The sequence below is a fragment of the Pseudorasbora parva genome, chromosome 5 (genome assembly GCF_024679245.1).
Source record: "Pseudorasbora parva isolate DD20220531a chromosome 5, ASM2467924v1, whole genome shotgun sequence".
Taxonomy (NCBI): Eukaryota; Metazoa; Chordata; class Actinopteri; order Cypriniformes; family Gobionidae; genus Pseudorasbora; species Pseudorasbora parva.
The window spans coordinates 26,319,050-26,338,904 of record NC_090176.1 but is presented as its reverse complement, the minus strand read 5'-3'; the positions used below and the strand labels follow the sequence as shown (position 1 = coordinate 26,338,904).

General features: G+C 37.4%; 2 protein-coding genes across 3 annotated transcripts in view; one reads left to right on the top strand and one right to left on the bottom strand.

Annotated features, from left to right (window-relative positions):
* Positions 1–340: 340 nt before the first annotated feature.
* Positions 341–18,540, bottom strand: wdr3 (WD repeat domain 3). 2 transcript variants are annotated; one of them, XM_067444986.1, is made up of 27 exons: positions 18,415–18,540; positions 17,618–17,804; positions 17,315–17,524; positions 17,114–17,232; positions 14,521–14,599; positions 14,208–14,303; positions 13,980–14,072; positions 13,746–13,847; positions 11,562–11,659; positions 11,354–11,452; positions 8,870–9,100; positions 8,677–8,770; positions 8,016–8,117; positions 7,840–7,925; positions 7,611–7,749; positions 6,581–6,637; positions 6,383–6,483; positions 6,006–6,117; positions 5,580–5,714; positions 2,198–2,248; positions 2,056–2,121; positions 1,877–1,969; positions 1,654–1,704; positions 1,252–1,295; positions 1,008–1,136; positions 736–829; positions 341–648 (listed from the first exon to the last, which is right to left on the bottom strand). In XM_067444986.1, the coding sequence occupies exons 2-27, from the start codon at positions 17,789–17,791 to the stop codon at positions 493–495; spliced, it is 2,811 nt and encodes a 936-aa protein (XP_067301087.1). In that variant the 5' UTR covers positions 17,792–17,804; positions 18,415–18,540; the 3' UTR covers positions 341–492. The 2 variants fall into 2 exon arrangements, with proteins under 2 accessions (XP_067301087.1, XP_067301088.1); XM_067444987.1 differs by lacking the exon at positions 18,415–18,540 and adding an exon at positions 18,242–18,359.
* Positions 18,541–19,061: 521 nt separating this feature from the next.
* The window catches only part of gdap2 (ganglioside induced differentiation associated protein 2), a 106,397-nt gene continuing 105,603 nt past the window's right edge, over positions 19,062–19,855 (top strand). Inside the window, exon 1 of the mRNA XM_067443620.1 lies at positions 19,062–19,280. The gene's annotated coding sequence lies outside the window, so the exon portion shown is untranslated. The remainder of the gene's footprint in view (positions 19,281–19,855) is intronic.

Sequence of the window (19,855 nt, the reverse complement as noted above, 5' to 3'; positions counted from 1 at the left end):
ACCCCATTCATTATCTATAGGGTGCAGGTCAGGGAACTGGGATGGCCATGTGCTCAGTGATACATTTTTGTTGATCTGATGTTTGTTTTGGAACATTGTCTTATGGAAGATCTGGAGATATATATAGGAGATATATATATATCCAACAACTGCATTCATATTATAAGGAACTATCAAGATTCATTTGCAGTCCTTGCCAATGAAACACACCCATTATGAAATGAAGAACTGAATACTAGTCCATTATATCATGTGCATGAAATATTTCAGTAAAACAGCTGTCTAACTTCTCCTATAGTATATATATATATAAATTAAAAAACACAACAGCCTCAGTGAGTTAATTTGTGGAGAATTTCTACTTTATGGACTTCAAACAGGTACAAATGACACATGAACTTTATAAAAACATTAGCATAATGCTTCTTCAGGATTGTAAAAGCACAAGGCAAACTGCTATAACAGCCGAAAAACGTCAGTTTTGTCATTGTTTTATGTGATTGTAAGAACAGCTCTTTCACGTTTTCTCCTCTTTCTCTTTTTCTCTACAAAACGGTCTGTCGCATCAGCAAAGAACATCACGTCCTCTTTGCTCTCGATCTCACGCTGCAGGAACTGAAGACCAGCACTGTTAAAACCCAGGACATCCTGAAAACACGGATAAGCAAGAAAAACACATGCTTACACAATCTGATCATATGAGCGGTGTGTCACACTGGCTACAGCGGGACTCACCCTGATCTCTCGCACTTTAGAGATCGTGTTGGTCCGTAACTCATCAATGACTGACAGAAGCATCTGATTACTGGTAATCTGACCAAAATGGACTCTAAGAATATGGAAAATGAGGAAGCTGTTAGTCAGGAGCAAAACCACATGGCCTAAGAACATAATCAATGCTAACTGAGAACAGCATTTAATAACACATTGGTAAAATCAATATAAATAAATGTTAATTAAATTAAAATAAACAGTAATACATTAGTGCAATAGCTACAAATGAGTACCTGAGCAGGAAGAAGAGGCAGCGGCACACTAGCTCCACCTCCAGGCCCTGCTGTACATAACCATTGAAGAGCTGCAGCAGATCCGGGACATAGGGAAACGGCAGCACCAGTAGAGACACCTCCAGCTCACTATCAACACACCGGACAGAGAGAGATGAAGAGAAAAACAGAGCCGAGAATCAGACTGACCCATAAAACATTACGGTACAGAGTGCTTTCGTCTGGGCTGATGAAGAGCTCTTACCTGGACCGAACTTTCTTCATCACCTCCAGAACATATCGAGAGGGCTGCATTTATAAATAGAAATCATGGAAAATGAGAGATGAATCTTGAGTTTTAAGAACATTTTCAATTTAAAAGTAAATAAAGCTCTTTAATGTGGTTTGATTCAGATATCAAACTGGTTCCAACTAACATCAAAATCATGTTGTTAAAATGATGTTATAGTCAATAACCAATAAATATACAGTATTGAAATTCTTTTGTGTAATTTTCAGGTATGTGTATCACAACATTCAACAATGTTATTAAGTTATCCAATATTTACCTTTAAACATTTAATAATATTGACCATTATCCGATATGGTGCATATTGTTCACCCCTTATTATTAACCAAATATGACAACCAAACAACACACACTCACAGAGATATTTCCAAAAGCCACAAGGATGGGGTTCATTGTAGGGGGTGGTAACTGCAAAAATAAAACAATTAAATCACCATCATTACATTTAAAATCCATAGTTTATGATACTTTTCAAGTTCCAATCCTAATTATGTGCAGACTAAAAGAGACTTAAATAAAATATTTTGTTTAATCTAGTAATGGAATTTGAGTGCTTTTCTCTAAAAAAAAAACATCATACCTCCTTCCCCTCTGCTTCACAAGTGGCTCTGTGCTCCTCTAGCTTTTTACTTTCCTCTCTATAGAGCTCAATGGCCTCCATTATTCGCTCGGCCTATAGAAACAGAACACGAGTGTCATTTCTCCATTATTGTGTATGAAGAAGGGGAGCTCTTTATTTGTACAGTTCTGCAGACTCACAGCTTTCACTGTCTCAATGGTCTTCTTCCCAGCAGGCTCTGCCTCTCCTTTGGTCTCTCCAGGAACCTGCAAGATAAACAAGGAAACACTTAGACCATGCAGAAACTTAGGAGACATAAAGGATCTTTGGAGAACCACTTACCACGGGTTCACCACCTTTAGCCAACGACTCCTCAAATTCTGCTTCCCTCTCCTGACGAGAAAAATATTAGACATGTAAGATTCTAAAGTCTAAAGTTATGCAATTTTTTTTTTTTTTTTTTTTTTTTTTTTTACAAAATAAATAAATGTGCATGCCACCTCAGTGATAAAACTTTTGCATTCGGATGGTGACGTAAACATAATGCTGCTTGGTTATTTTAACATATGTAATTGCTGCCATAATAATGGCTATTTCAAGCCGGCCCATTGACAGCATCTTAGTAATAAAAGTCTAGATCTTAAAAATGCATCCAAATTACAGCAAAGCGCAACCATTCGGTGCTTTGCAGTGGCCAAAATAGATATGAACAGTGAATTTTTAAGTGATTTATTCCTAAACTCAAATATTTGGATTCAGACAGCAATTAAATTACCACACAACATTGGAGTTTGTCTAAAAACAGTAGGTAATTCGGCCAAGGATTTTTATGTGGGGGATGGGAGAAAAACACTGACATATTGGATTCGGACGGCAATAAAATCACAGACTAGCTACACAGACTTGGGATTTTTGGGAGACTGAAGATACCATTAAACTTTCTTTTGGTGTGCATTAACCATAAAACTGGTTTTCAGAAACCAGTGAGCATTTTACATTAAACACAATACAATACAATACAATTAAATCATATTATTAGTGACTGTATTTATGATTTTATGATTATATTAAGACATTTAGGTCTTGAATGCAATCAAATCAAAATATAATATTTTTCTTAAATTATTAATACACCTGGAATAAAATGATGTAACGCTTAAGTTAAAAGACAAGGTTAAAGGTGCCCTAGAATTAGTTTAAACAATATGTTGCATAGGCCTGTCACGATAAATTTTGCTGGACGATAAATTGGCCAAGAAATTATTGCGATAAACGATAATATTGTCGTTCTGAGACCATTTTCATCTAAAATAATGATAATGACATAAAAATGCAGAATCCTTTTTAAAGATCAATAAACTTTAATTTCTAAAGACTATTTAACACTAAAAAAGGAAAACATTTTAAATAACCACAATAAATGAACAAAATAAACAAAAAACAATAAAGGCATGGACTCTCAGTCTGTTTAAAAATTTTTTTTTTAAATAAATACCAAAAACAATAAATAAAATGGATGAAAACTTTTATTGATAAATCCCAGAACTGTGTTGACAATACATTTCTGCGCTACTGGATGGTTTAGTGTGAGGTGCGCGCGATCTCCGCGTGATCAGGCTATGTGTGTGTGTTGCAATGCAGCATGCATTAGTTTAGCGCGATGATTAACTTACGTGTACAATAAGTGTGCATTCTCCTGAAAAATTTTGAGCATCCAGATGGTATAATCAAACATGTCTTGTGGAGAGCTCATGGAGTATGCATTTATTTGTCATTTTTAACTGTTCAAAACAGAGCCTGCATGTCAGAAAATTGCTTATCCTGTAGCGCCCTCTATAGGCCAGCGACTAGTCGACGTCAAGCTTAAAGCGTCATAGCAGAGCATTACGGTCGACTAGTCGATTAGTCGACTAGTTGGTGCAACCCCTAGCGCGCAGTCAACGATAGAGACGAGGAAAACAAAAAAGCATGCAAATGGCAATTATCGCGGCCGGAAAAATTATCGAGCTCATTTTTTAAATTGTGCGATTAATTGATTTATCGACTATCGCGACAGGCCTAATGTTAAATTGTTCTCTGATATCTACAAAGAGGGTATGTGGCTTATTTAAGGGCAAAAAATGTCCAGATACAGTTTTACAGGTCCATTTACAACTCTAGAAATTGTCCCTAGGATGTAATGCTCTGTTTTTGCCTTATTTGGAAGAGTCATGAATATTAATGTGAGCTCTGCTCTGATTGGCTTAATTCAGCAGCTCACAGCTCACAGCAGTTCAGCTGTTCAGCGAAGCAGCTCATGAGTCCTGACAGTACACAGGCCGACTGAATGACACTTTAAGCAGAACATCTCAAATGGAGATTGATAAAATGCAGGCTACTTGTTTATGGGTGTTTTCAGATTATCCGAGAGAGAGAATGCTCGCGTGCATATGGTTGCTAGATTGTACATGTTTAGGTAAAACACTGGATAGTCTACATGTTCTTTTCACAGAAAAGCTCTGTTTGGAGGATTTAAATTAAGGGAATCTGGCAACCGCAAGCACAGTTTTTATTTTTTAAACAACATTTTAGACTCGTCTTTTTTCGTCAACGATATTGCATGTTTATATAACGTTAGTCACAATGTAGACAACTCAGTGACTGTGATGTAGCCTAATCTGAAATACAAGCATGCAAAAACATCATACCTCAGTTCTCAAAAATATAAATATATATTTTTTCAAAATGAATAGCATTGTCAAATGACTATCGTTTTAACTTATATGGTGGAAAAGGTGAAGTTTGCTAAAAGGATCGGTAAGCAACATATGTACGGTTGTATTTTATAATACAAAATAATATTAACATTTGTCATTAGACACACTATTTAGTTTTGTATGGTACTTGGTGTTTCCTATTGTTACTGTACTAGCATCTTGCCTTATCTAGACAATGCTGTCTGAATCTGAATCGCAACTTACTGCTTGCAGGAATATAATGTAGTTGTAATTGCCCCTTTCTTCAGTTTAAGACGCTGAGCAAAGCTAGCTTGAAATGGGCCGAACAAACAAACGATTTTGAATTAAATTGTTGCGGTATCCGATTATAATGAATATCAACCATGACTGTTGACATTTTTCATCTGTGGGAAGGGTATGAAAAGTCCTCATGTCCGCTGCATAGCCTGGATCATGACATTTATGTCCATGAGAGCTGCCGTTTTTGCTATCCTCGAGTGTCGCTTGTTTACCTGCAGAACTGATGATTCGGCTCCGTCAGTTCAGGCTGACAATGAACATGTTCGGACATATGCAAATGTTAAGGGCGTACATATAAATGATCCCCAATGATTGCGTTACCGGTGGCGTTATGTTGAGAATCACTTATTTTTCTGTGGTGTTTTTCATGCATGAGATTTACATAAGAAGTAGGAGGCAATGGTGTTTGAGACTCACAGTATGTGACGTCCATGTACTGAACTTATTATTTCACTATGGCAAGGTTAATACAATTTTTCATTCTAGCACCTTTAAAATCAGTAAAACATAAAAAAGTATTTGCAAAATAGCTGAAAATATCTTGCACACATATGACAAGCTGCATTTCATTCTATATTACTTCAGTTGAAGCTAACAGAGTTTACCAGAGCTGTAAAGGTAGATCTTAACCTTAAGGTCATTATTACATAATTCAATCAAATCTGTTTTCTAGTGTGTGACATTCTGCAGAAAAACCAAGCTCTCACCATTTCCTTCTCCTCCTCTAGGATGATGGGCTCCCTCGTTCTCTCCCACAGCCTGAGGGACTTATCATGAGATGAGGAGACAATGTGGTCTCCATTGGGGCTGATGGCCAAGCACCAGACCTCACGATGATGACCCTGGAAAACATATCCAGGGGGTCAAAAATACACTCAGGGGTATGAGAGGATCTGTAATAATACAACAGTTCCAATACATCTTTGTCTGTGATTACATTGATTAGGATTTAAGCAAAAGCAGACAACGGCTTACGTAATGCAATCAGCCTCTGCTGCATATTGACTGGACTCTTATTATAACTCTAATCCTTTCAATATAGCAGCTACTTCCACCTCAGCGACCTTTGGAAAACTCATTTCGGCTATGGAAAAATGCCTATTGAACGCTGTCCAACTATCAGAGAAGGTCACCTCCAATGTCTGGATGTGCTCAAACTTGTCAGCGTCCCACTGCTTGATCCTTCTGTCCTTTCCCGCGGTGAAGAACAGATGGGTTTTAGGGACAAACTGAAGAAACATGACACTATAGAGAAAAAAACAACAGAGAAAAAAATAATGTGGATGACAAATAATGACCATCTGGGCTGATGTCATCCAGCGACTACATCTCACAAGTGCTGGAGTCGTCAACACCATAGGTAGGTGACACCTGACCGAACACTGAAATCACTGTACTTGTCATCAACCGGTATCATAACTTTCAATATAACTAAAAAACATAGGTAATGTGACAGGGAACAGACTGTGCCAGCAATGTGTCACTATACAAGCAGCAGAGTTTTTATTACCTGTCGTCATGTGCAAACATAGAGCGATGACAGTCTCCGAAATCCAAACCCCAGATCTTCACGTTTCTGTCTGCTGAGCCTGTGGCTATTAAAGCGCTGTCCTGCAAAACATGCACAGCAAGCCACAAACATTTGAGCACAATTACATCACCCGGCGAAATGACTTGCGGGATGTGTAGTGTTAGTAAGTGCACTCACATGTGAAATATCCAGGCACAGAACGGGCAACTTGTGTCCATATAGCGACAGGAAGAACTAGAAGAAGTTGAGACAGAGGGCACATCTTTTATTAAGCACAGCGCACATATCTGTCCTGCTGTTTTGGGTAGAGTTGCTAAACAGTATGCATAATGACATCATATTACATTAGTGACATTTGGTTAGTTTCAAATTGTGCGGACATTTCTAAGACACTGTGGCCCCAATTTACAGTTAGAATTAAATTGCCTCGGATTGACAGAAAGTGGAATATAACAAATTGCAATATTAGAGGTAATGACAATGGCATGTCCTGCTTCTGTGGTCCATAAAATTAAAGTAATTTCATTAAATATTTTACTTATGGAATATAAATAAAATGAAAAATCTTTTCCCATGAGTATAAGCATAGATGAATGAGGTAGTGCGTATAAAGCAATAACTTACTTTGAAAAAACAATAGAAAAAAGCATTTACAAAAAATGCTAAAATAAAAAAATTAAAAGTGTGCAATACAATAATATTTGAATAAAAATATTTTGATAGAATTTAATACAAATATTTTCATCTGTCAATTTATATATTCATCCATCTATCAATCTATCCATCCATCAGGTTTATAAAAGCTTTCAAAAGAACTTCTACCAGAGCCGCGGACTGATGATCACTTAATACAAGTGGTCAACTAAAATTACAAGTAAATGCCAAGCATTCGGCTTGAAACTTTTTTCTTTCTTTTTTGTGGGGATATTGAAATGTAAATATTTTTGGGAGCAACATTTTTTTTTTTCACTTGATCAAAATGACAGTGGGTGATATACGAGGCCATCAAATCAGAGACCCTATCAGCTAATGTGCTAAGATCATCTGAGACGGATGTTAATATAGTGTCAGTATCTTTATTGGTGGTGAAATAGTCTTTTGTTGGATACAGTTTAATCATACGAATTGAACATGCAAGAGACGTTAACATCCATGTTTTGCTGTGAGGACGGTATTGTAATGCTGTAATGTTGATCTGGCGGTTTACCTTTAGTGTGTCTGTGTAAAAGATCTTGACTGTACAGTCGAGAAGCGAGACAGCCAGCAGTCTCTGGTCCGGACTGTAGCGCACACACAACACGTCTTCATCTAACTGTAGGGTGCGTGTATGTTTTACTGTCAGTCTCCTGTGGATTACACAAAGCAATAATACATTAAAGCCAAGAGGAGAAACCTGGACGAAAGCTGTGGTTTGTGATCACAGATAATAAACTCACTTGTTCTTTCCAGAGTCCTGATCCTTTATGAGCTCAAAGTCCCAGAACTTCACAGTCTTGTCAGCACCCCCAGTTACAATCCCTCTCTGTATAAATACACACAAAACAAATCCACTGAAAAAAGCAGAAATCAGGAAGGGATGAAAAGTTAGTCCATTGAAAGGTGGATATTATACCTGGTCTGGAGAGAGACACATGGACCAAAGAGCTCCATCATGTGCATCAGTCGTCTCTAACAGGCTTCCTGAAGCCAGATCGAAAATCTGAATATTCCCACTCTGACAGAGAACAAATAAGGAATAAGCACATTAAAATAAAATAAAAATACAGAAGAACTAGTTTCTAGGAAAGGTCAGTAAGTACTGACTAAATGTTTTGCAGGAGAAAATAAATATATTTTTAACTATAAAAAAATGAAACAATGTATTAAACAAAATATTACAAGTGGGGTAAGTGTTATTTCAAAAATGCTTTATAAAAGTGCCTCGGGCCAAGTACCAAAACAAACTAGCCAATCAGCAGTAAGGGGCTTATCTATTCCATGCAAAACATATCTAGCATATGGCTACTGAAGACTTGTAATATAGTGCAAGTCATGTGTAATACAGGATTTTGTGTATTTTTTGGAGCGTGACAGTACATAGTCTTCTTTTTTGTATGGAAAAGAGCAGCTCAGATATTCTGCATCTCAAAGCAAATACAAAGCATCTCCTTTTTGTGTTCCACAAAAAAAGTCTATCATTTGGGTTTATAATGAACTTTTAATGTAATGACAGAATTTTAAGGAACTCTTTAAACTTGTATTGATTGACGTTAGAGAAGTAAACAGTTATATACCTTTGTTCCTAAAATAATCTGTCTGTCTCCAGGAACAAATATCGAACAGAGAGCATATTCACATCCCATGGTACGAATGACCTGCAAGGTGGATCTGACAAAAGAAGATACTTCTTGTTAAGATTTGTCAAAATCGACAAACCAATACAAAAAAATAGTTGTGATGGAAAATATTTGGCTTCATCAAACTCACCTGTTCCAGACTTTGATGGTCTCTCCAGAGGCGGAGAGGATGGCTATATTATCTGAGCTGAAGGCCAGCGTTCTGACATCTGTACGATGACCACTCAGTGTGAGCTGAGAAGTTTTAGTGGCAGTAGGATTCTTCTCTGTGGTCTTCAGCGTATATGTCTCCAATGTGTTATTCTGCAGAAGAAGAACAATCTTCATCTCTCCATTAGGAGCTCTAAGGCAGTCCACTGATCTGGAGGTGAAAAAAACATTACCATTATTACTTGATAACGCATTAGAGTTTAGATTCTCTGCCCAAGCCCGAGCCCGAGCCTGACCCGAACCAACCCGGCACTATCCTCGGGCCGGGTAGGCCTTGATCATGCGTTTTTTATTTTATTTTTTATCATTAGCCTACTTTACTAGTCTAATTGAGTGGGCAGAAAGCTATGCTATAATCAGAAATTATATATATTTTTAGCAAAGTAAGAACTAATACAACAACTACGGTAAGGAACAAATGTGTAGGCTACAAAGTTGCACAAACTCACAGCTCGTACAGTGATGAAGCGCAGCATTCTGCACAGAAACGCTCTGTATCAAGAGCTGAACACTGCACTTTGCTTAAAGGGTTAGTTCACCCAAAAATCATCGCAACCCAATTTAAGACATTTTATATTTTAGTCCCAGAGCATATGCAGTCAATGCCCACTTTACTGTCCATGTCCAGAAAGGGAATAAAAACATCATCAAAGTAGTCTATATGTGACATCAGTTGGTTGATTAGAATCTGTTGAAGCATCGAAATACATTTTGGTCCAAAAATAACAAAAACTATGAATTTATTAAGCATTGTCTTCTCTTTTGCGTTCTTCCAAAAAGATTCAAACGATATGAATCGATCAATGATTCGGGTCGCCAATGTCACGTGATTTCAGCAGTTCGAATCGCGTCAAACAGACAAACTGCTGAAATCACGTGACATTGGCGACCCACAGCATTGATCGTCTCACTGATTCATTAACCGTTTGAATCTTTTTGGAGACACATGGAAGAGAGGACAATTCTGAATAAATTCATAGTTTTTGATATTTTTGCATCAAAATGTATTTTCGATGCTTCAAGAGATTCTAATCAACCAACTGATGTCACATATGGACTACTTTGATGATGTTTTTATTCCCTTTCTGGACATGGACAGTAAAGTGGGCATAGACTGAATATGCTCAGGGACTAAAATATAAAATATCTTAAACTGTGTTCCGATGATGAACAGAGGTCTTACGGGTGTGGAACGAGCTGGATTTGAGCAAACATCAGTTTACCGTGAGCGGTTCATGAGCGCGCGCCTGCTGATTATTGAGCGGAGTCAAGTCAACTTTATTTATATTGCGCTTTTACAATGACGATTGTTTCAAAGCAGCTTCAAAGTGTTAAACAGGAAAATATTGCAACAAAATTTGATTTGGCTGTACAGTCGCTGCACAGCTCAACTCATTTAAGTTCATCAATGTTATTTTAACATGAGTCTCACCAGTCCGCTTCACTGCACTTTGCTCATTACAGGCTCGTTCTCATCAGAACGCCCACGTATTAATAAATGGTCGGGTTTAAAATCGGGCTCAGGCTCATAAGTAAGGGATAATGTACACCCAGCCGGTTGTTATCGCAGAATAAACCCCGACAGAGTGATCAGGACCCCAACGCGAAGCGGCGCGCTTATTACACGGCTACTAGTCTCAAATAAATAATTATTAGACACAAAATATTGTCTTGAGATTAAATATTTTATTAGCTCTTACGCAAAGCTTCCGCGAAGAAAAACAGTTCCAACCTGCTTTAAGCCTTTATCTATTGCTGAAGATTTGCCATATTGCTAAATGTTGAAAATGAATGCTGAAAGGGTTAGTTCACCCAAAAATGAAACCAAGCCTATGATTTACTCACCCTCAAGTTATCGTAGGTGTATATGACATTCTTCTTTCAGACAAATACAATCAGAGTTATATTTAAAAATCCCAGGCTAACGTTAATCCAAGCAGTAGTTGTAGTTGTGTTTGAAGTCCATAAAAAAATTCAGCTGTCCATCAAATAATGTGCTCCATGGGTTATTAGAGCCTTCTGATTCAAATCGATGCATTTGTCTAAGAAAAATATCTATATTAAAATTGTTATAAAGGAAACCTGCCTTGAAGTCTTCCATTGTAACCTACGGCTTTTTAAGCCACAAGATGGTGCCAGCGTTAAGCATAGAAGTAGTACCGGTCCAGATAACTCATAGTACCCGGATGAACGGGTGTTATTTGGGAATAACATACCCTTGAAATGCACGATTGACCAATCAGAATCAAGTATTTCACAGAGCCATGTAATAATTACAGTTAATGTGTCAGGCCGGGCTTGGATACAACGTGCACAGGCAGGGTCTGGCTTGATTTTTTGAGCCTGATCTAACCTCTATAACACGTACAGGGGGGACTATGCTTGCATGCTGGAGTACTCTTACCTGATCTTGGATGAAGCTTTTATGTTAGCAAGTTTCTGGATCTCATGACTCAACTTTCTCTCCACCACAGGCTCAGATACATCCTCTGTTTTTCGAGACCTGCAGAACATACCAATTAACAAAGAATAGTATTCTGATTAACTTATTACACAGAACTGAAGAAGAACTCAGAAACCACTTCACATTTCAAAACGGAGGTCTCACATACTTTGCTTTTTTCTTGGCATTCTTTAGTAATCTGTCCATTTTTTTCTGGATCTCCTCCTCTGATAGTACAGTAAAGACTTCAAGCGTAGCATCCAGACCCTGCAGAAATTTAAAAAAGTTATCATATGATATAGACCCAGGCTTTGTCCACACTAATATGCATTTGCTTTATACAACTTTTTCTCTCTGTTTTGGCCTTCTGTCCATACCTTTCCCAAATGGATAAGTTTGAAAACGCTGTTTTCACATTGTAGTGTAAACTGTGAAAACTGAGGTATTTGAAAATGATGACGCATGTTTAGTCATGTGATGCATATTGAACCGAGAGATTGAACTTTTTCCAAAATGGATGAGAGAGAGTGAGCAGAGCAGGACAGAGTGTTGTGGAGCTGAGCACGGCTGCTGGAGCAACTGTTATACAAACACATGGCTCGCGAACACCGGGAATTAATGTGAATCAAACAACAAAAGGCCAAGAAAAAATATACACGCAGCTTTAATAAGCATTAATCTATTAATTTGCATAGTGACAACTATACAGTGTTATTTTATCTTTGATAACTTTATTAGATGTCTTTTGTAGACCATTACTTGAACAGTAATGTTAGACCTTCCTGAGATTAAAACACTGTTTTTCATTGTTTTATTGTATATTTATTGTATTTATTTGACCATTTGTTTGTACTTTGTTTCTTTGTTCTTGTTCTTATCGTATTCATATAAAGCACAAAAAATAGATGTTTTATATTCATTTTTGTTCAAACATTGCTGTTTATTTTGCTATAGATATTTAAAAAAAATCAAGCAATGTTAATTATGTTCTTCATTTTTCAGTTTATTACAAAAAAGTATAACAAAAAGAACCGATAAGAGTAACGTTAAAGTAACGGACCGATAAGCAGTATAGGTAAGAGTAGTAATACCGTTAAAATCTTAACGATACCCATTCCTAATAATGACAACGTGAAATAAGTTTGTTTGAAATCTTTGCAAATGTATAAAAAAGAAAAGAAAAGAAATAACGTATACAAGTATTCACAACTTTTGCTCAATATTTTTTTGAAGCACCTTTGGCACCAATTACAGCCTCAAGTCTTTTTGAGTATGATGCTACAAGCTTGGCACACATATTTTTGGGCAGTTTCTCTGATTTTTTGCAGAAAAGAAAGATGTTAAATCAGGTTCGAGTCTGGGCTCTAGCTGGGCCACTTAAGGACATTCACAGAGTTTTCCGGTAGCCACTCCTTTGTTATCTTGGCTGTGTGCTTAGGGTCATTATCCTGTTGGAAGATGAACCTTCACCCCTGCCTAAGGTCCAAAGTGCTCTGGAGCAGGTTTTCATCAAGGATGTCTTGTACATGGGATGTCGGGGAAAAGATGAATACAGTAATGTACAAGACATCCTTGTACATTACTGTATTCATCTTTTCCTTGATCCTTACTAGTCTCCCAGTTTCTCCAAATAAAAAATATCCGCACAGCATGATGCTGCCACCACCATGCTTCACTGGAGGGACTGTATTGTCCAGGTGATGAGCAGTGCCTGGTTTTCTCCAGACATGACACTTGAGATTGATTCATGCACCAGAGTTCAATCTTTGGTCTGTTTTGCTGTCACATGCCTTTTACAGAAGAGTGCCTTCCATCTGACCACTCTACCATACAGGACTGATTGGAGTGCTGCACAGATGGTTGTTCTTCTGGAAGGTTCTCCTTTCTCCACAGTGACCATCACCTCCCTGACTAAGGCCTTCTCCCCCGATTGCAGTTTGGCCAGGTTGGCAGCTCTAGGAAGAGTCCTGGTGATTCCAAACTTCTTCCATTTACGGATGATAGAGGCCACTGTGCTCATTGGGACCTTCAATGCTGCAGATCTGTTATCTCCGAGGTCTACAGACAATTCTTTAGACTTTATGGCTTGAGCTCCTCAATTCTGAGTGTCATGTAAATTCTTATGTATATGTCATTTTTTGTTTTAATTAAATTTGTAAAGATATAAAACAAACTTCTTTCACATTGTCATTATGGGTTGTTATTGTTTGTATAATTTTGAGGAAAATAATAAATTGAATCAATTTTGGATTGTTTTGGAATATGGCTGTAACATCCCAGCACTATATATGAATCTGTGAAAGGCTTCTGTTTGGGGGAGGGGTTAGTATACACAACTATGAAATATACTTACATGGCACACTAGCACTTTAGCCTTAGCATCTGTAACCAATGATACAACCCTGTCTCTGGCATCCCTCAGAACAGAACCAGCTTTCTTACAGCTGAGTATCCGCTGAAGACAGAAATCAGATATTTGTAAACATTAGAAGGAAACCCATTTAAACTGTCATCATGTGAAGTCACTGGTATCCACTGAATACATGAACTGAATAGGGTGAAGTTTACTGGATAGAAGAAATATTACTTCTTCTGGCTCTTCATTGAGTCCTTCCTCATCTTCCTCCTCATCCATCAGAGTTCTGACTTTCTTTTCCTGAGGTTCCCCCAATTCTTTACCCTGTGAAGGCACTTTGATGTTATTCTGAACACATTCAAATGAGATCAGTGTCAATTATCTACATAAGACTAAAGATCACATTCAAGACTGTACAGGAGTCAACACTGTAACCCAGCATGAGTGATATTGCTTTACCTCCTCGATGCACTGAATGTCCCAGGCTCTGAGCTCACTGTCAGCAGACCCTGTAAGCAACCTATTCTCCTGATTCAACAGGACCATTCCCCATACCTACAGAGATTGGACAAGGGTGCACTGTATTACAACACCAATAGATATTTGGACATTTTCAGAGTCTCATTCTCCAAGAGTAAAGTAAGAAAACACCTTATGTCACTTAATTACACTGGCTTTATGTCCCCCTAGGATGCCAAAGCGACAAGAACATGCATATAGTGTGTTGTGTACATTATTTTTGTTGTGTTCAATATATATTTAAATATATTACCTCACTGCGATGTCCCACCATGGTCTTGAAACAATGCTGTGTGTCCAAGTCCCACCACTTTACAAAACTGTCCTTGGAGCTGAGGAAACATGACACACACAGAATCAGACCAGGAGCTACACCAGCTCATTACTGCAATTCTGCCCTGAGGTACACATCCAGGCACTTTAGTTATGTTATTCATTCATTTAGAATAAAGTATTCTCAGAAAACAAAGCTATGACATTTTTTCTTTCCCAGAAAATAAGTCGCTTCTGTGTCAAAATTGTTTTTATTGTATTAGTCATATTATATTATCACATTTAAGAATAATAAATCATATTGGTAAATAAAACAAGAATATTTTCAAATATAACAAACACTATACATTAGGGCTGTAACGATATGAAATCGAAATCGCAATACGCAGGTCCACGAACCTGTATCGCGATGTGAGAAGGCAGAATCACGACACACCCCTTACAACTCCCAGAATTATCCTTCCTGCCCAGGTCAAACTTTTAAAGTCAGCAGTATGGCAACATTTCGGCTACCCGGTGGAGAACAAGGATGGCAATCGTGTAGTTGACAAGACCCACACAATTTGCCGTAAGTGTTTCAAGAAGCTTCCCCAACCGGTCGGCAACGTGGTGTGAGCGTGGCGTTTCTGTTGCGTGTCATCCGCGGGGCGGCTGCGTGGCGTTTTCTCTTTCTTTGCACACCAGAAGCGTGTCTGACGTGGCGCTGCTGCTGGTATTGATGTACAGGAGGCCCTATACTTCATGTTAAATATATATTGCCTATTGATACCGCAAAGAAAACGTCGGCAGTAGCCTATTGACCACACAGATATATGGTATTGACGGCAAAATATGCTACAGAATATTTCGTTCTGTATTGACAGGTTTAATATTTCAAAATCGATAATTATGTTGTTTTTTATTATTACAAGTAGGCCTATCTCTGCATTTATGTTAACCTACAGACTTTCAAACATGAAAATGTCATGTATTAATATGTATTCGTGTCAAAATGGCATATAAACATCTTTTCCTATGCTATTTTGCCTAGAAACGCTTCCAACACGCTCGCGTGTCGCGTGAAAAATAGGCGTCTCTTCTATTTGAAGCATGCACGCGTTTTCCGTGCGGCTCGGACCTTGCGTAAGCCGCGCGGCTGACTCAGGCAGTATGCAAGCTCTAACCGGTTAACATGGGAGCCGAAATAAAAACGGACACGCCACGCAGCCGAGACGCTCACGGCACGCTTGCAGTGTGTCCCCGGCCTAAGGTGGAGGAAGGGTTGAGTACTGCTGAATCCATCTCAGTCACCACCGATGGATGGACGTCCATTGCCACAGACAGCTATGACTATAACCGCACACTATATCACGGCCGATTGGCAAATAGAAAACCCCATCCTCCAAACACGCACTGTGTATCAGAGCCACAGGCAGTAAGGCTCAGTTACCAATTTTCTTTGTAAATGTAAGATTGATAGAAGAAGATTTTTAAAAATGCTCGAATCATCTCCCCTATGGACTTTAGTTCTGTTTGTTTTTTTAACAGTGTTTTATTACAAAGAAAACAGAAGTGTTATAGCTTTGGCTATATAGTTTAATTTACTTAGGTATTTTGTTATTAATTTGCATAGTTAATATTGTTATTTGGTGTTCAGTTTATACAGGTTTTTCAAATGTTATTTAATTTATTTATTTTTTTTTCCCTCAAAATATTCCCCCCCCCCGCATATCGAGGTTTGTATCGTACCGTGGGTCAAAAATCGTGATACGAACCGAATCGTGGGTTTAGTGTATCGTTACAGCCCTACTATACATGTTTTTAATTTCCCTCACTCCACAACAAATCCTTTAAATTTAACAGTATTCAGATCAAAACAGGAATGAAAATTTAATTATTTATTTAATAATTTATTATTTACTCAAAATAAGTATATAGAGAGGGTATGCACGTGACGTCATCGTCAGCCAGAGTGACTTTGATAAATATTTTTGTACCGAATAAGGCTTATATAAATGTCAGAAAACATGATTCTTGGCTGATTCCTGTCAATATCCATTGATCACTGGATCATCTTTGGTATGTTGTATGGAACACTATACTGAGTCCAACATTTAGTTACTTTAAATTGATAACTCAATCAATTTAATAGACCCAGCTGAGAGGGAATGTCCTGGCAGGAAAGTGACATTGATGCATACCCTCTATTCATTATATACAACTTTAATTACAAATGCAAAGCATTACATTTATTTAAAGCGAATCTGAAACAACATTTGTGTGTGGGAATTGGGAAATGCGATACACCTCTGTTTTGCAGCTCAAGGTTAAATAATTAAATCGCTTTGGAATATATCACAGCACGTTATATAGTATACAGTGTATATATACATATATGTAACACGTATACAGTGTTTATATATATATATATATATATATATATATATATATATATATATATATATATATATATATATATATATATGTGTGTGTGTGTATATACACACACATTCATGTCCATGATACAATAATATACATTATCAAGTATTTTTAAGTGTTGAATTCATTCAAATTAAATGTAAAGGCTGATTTACCTTGTAATCAGCAGGTTTTTGTTCTCCAAGAACAAAACTTGTGTGATTGCATCTTTGTGTCCTTTGAGCCTGTACAGACCACACTCATTGATGACATCCCACAGAATCACGTCTGTGTCCTGAAACACAATAACATAGAAAATGACTTTGGTTCAGGCAAAAATGAACATCTGCTTTGTAAATTTTAAATTGTAGTCTCACTTTTGAGCCAGTGACAAGACGAGCGCCCAGTGCATCATATTTAATGACTGAGACAGCGGATTTGTGTCCACTGAAGGAGATGTTGCTTTCACCGTTAAGTAGACTAAAGATGCGTACACCTCCATCTTCATAACCCACCGCTATGTGGACACCATCAGGAGAGGGACACAGGTACGTCACCTCATGCTTTTTACCTTCAAGTATAAGAACCTGAGGAGTTAAAAGGGAGAGAAGGTGAGTGCAACATTCGGGAGTTTATGAGTCAATGTACTACTACATGATCTTTTTAAAACATTTAAATACCTTCTCAGCTTTGCGGACATCCCATATGAAGACATGTTCACAGGCTCCCACAGCGACATATCGACCCTTCTCACCACCCCTGAGGGTCACAAACGCGATGTTGGCCTTCTGATTGCCAATCACCCCGAATACAGCACTTGCCACATAGCGCAGGTACTGCTTTGTTAAACCCATGGCAAACAAGAGGCTGTAAACACAAAATTACAGTAGGGGATTCATGTAAAATGTCACTGACTTTATCTAGTGCACATTTTGTCATGTGAACACATAATTTAAAAAGGCCCAAAATACATAACTGCATATTAGAGTAATTTTTGTACAGGATGAATGTTTTTTACATTAAAGCAAAAGTGTTTATATTTGTAACTGTTCAGTGAAACAGCCTGCACATAACATAAGACAAGTTGAACCACTTAAACCACTATTTCGTCATATTGATGGCAGCTTACATTAGCATATCAACATTTATCAACATTAGAGATTAAAACCAGATCTGTGGTTGTGACGTTGTTCAATGGTATTTTGGTTCTTCGGCTGCACTAAAGGCCCATTCCCACCTCCAAAAGCTATGATTGCCATTTATAATGTACATTAAAAAACAAACAAAAACAAACAGTCTATAACCTGAAAGTGAGCAACTATTACTGCCACACCACGTTTTCAAGTCCATGCGACGATGTACACAGCAAAGCGAACCACATGCAGTTCGTGTAATCTTGTATATAAAGAGCTAGAAATATGCAGATATTAGAAAGTAACAAAATAAGTCACTGTGTACAGAAAAAGAAGTTACATACTTTGTCGATTTGATATATATATATTATATCTGAAGTCCTACTGTGGATGAGGAGAACGTCTGCATGCTTTCAGTCGCATGCGTGACATCCAGTAATGCAAAGACTAAAGAGGTAGACTACCGAGCAAAACTACGATGTTAATTCACAAATGTTTTAGGAATTTTTCTATGGACATATGTGTCATAGCAAAATATTTGTTTTAATTTTTCATCCTTACTCCCACTCCTTATGCGTTTTAATTATCTTTTCTTCTTATGAATTATGTGCATGTATCGATTACTTCGGTCTGTGACGTCATGTTGCTGTCCATGATGCCTGACCATTTTTTACGGTCTATGGGCCTGACTGATTCCCTGCCTACAATTTTATTTATGTCTTACTGTGTTTATTTATTGTACCCTGATTTTTTGTATATTTTGTATTTCTTTAAAAGCAATAAAAAACGGAAGAAAAAAAAGATTCCCTGCCTATGTGTTTATTACAATTAAAAAATGTATTGAATTTGTCTATTCATTATACTTTATTATTCTCATTTTAATTTTGAGGTGAAGGTAGAATGTCGATTCAAATCTATGATCTATGCGTTTTCTATAGTTAACGACAAAATAGCCACGGTCCCTCTGTAATACCGGAAGTGATGATTTTTGTCCTCGTGAATCAGCTGATCAGGAAACTCGCTGAATGTTGCAAACACGATGTGTTGACCACAAGCAGCTAAAATCACATTTTAACAATGGTCTATTTAAAAGCGGAAGCACAGGAGGATGACAGTGATCTCTAGCACTATCTTTAACGGATTAAACCGAGCTACCGTGGGTTTGTTTTTGCAGTAGACAGGACTGAATAGCTACATCAGTGGACATCAGGTAACGTTAGGTTGCTGGTCATTGTGGTTGTAATTTGTTGCATTTTCATCAACTCTATATGGTTAGAATTAGTATGAGGTGTTTTTTTTTCCCTTTCTATCTTCCTTGCTGCATGATTAAGTGTGCTTATTGCCATCGAAATGAGACTTGTATATATTTGAACAAACTCCCAGCTTTGTTGTTGTCGATTAAATCTAATTTGGAGAGTCGACCTTTACACATGCAGCTCATTTCTGTTGAATATCTTATCTGTTCCTGGAGTCCTGTCTGTCTGCACAGATAGAGCCTCTCTGTTGTGCTTGAAAGTCAATTACGTTCATAAACACTACACTTCTCAACACTGCAGCTGCTGCACCAGACACAGAAATTATTGCTGACTACTTTTTCAATTATTGACACATTCTGGAGGATTGAAATTTAAACATTGTGACTGTGTGGAAAGCACCACACTGTATTCAAATCTAATTGTAATGTCTTAAATTCATTGTAATCCCGAGTTATTATGTTTTATAAACTGGTATATATATATATATATATATATATATATATATATATATATATATATATATATATAT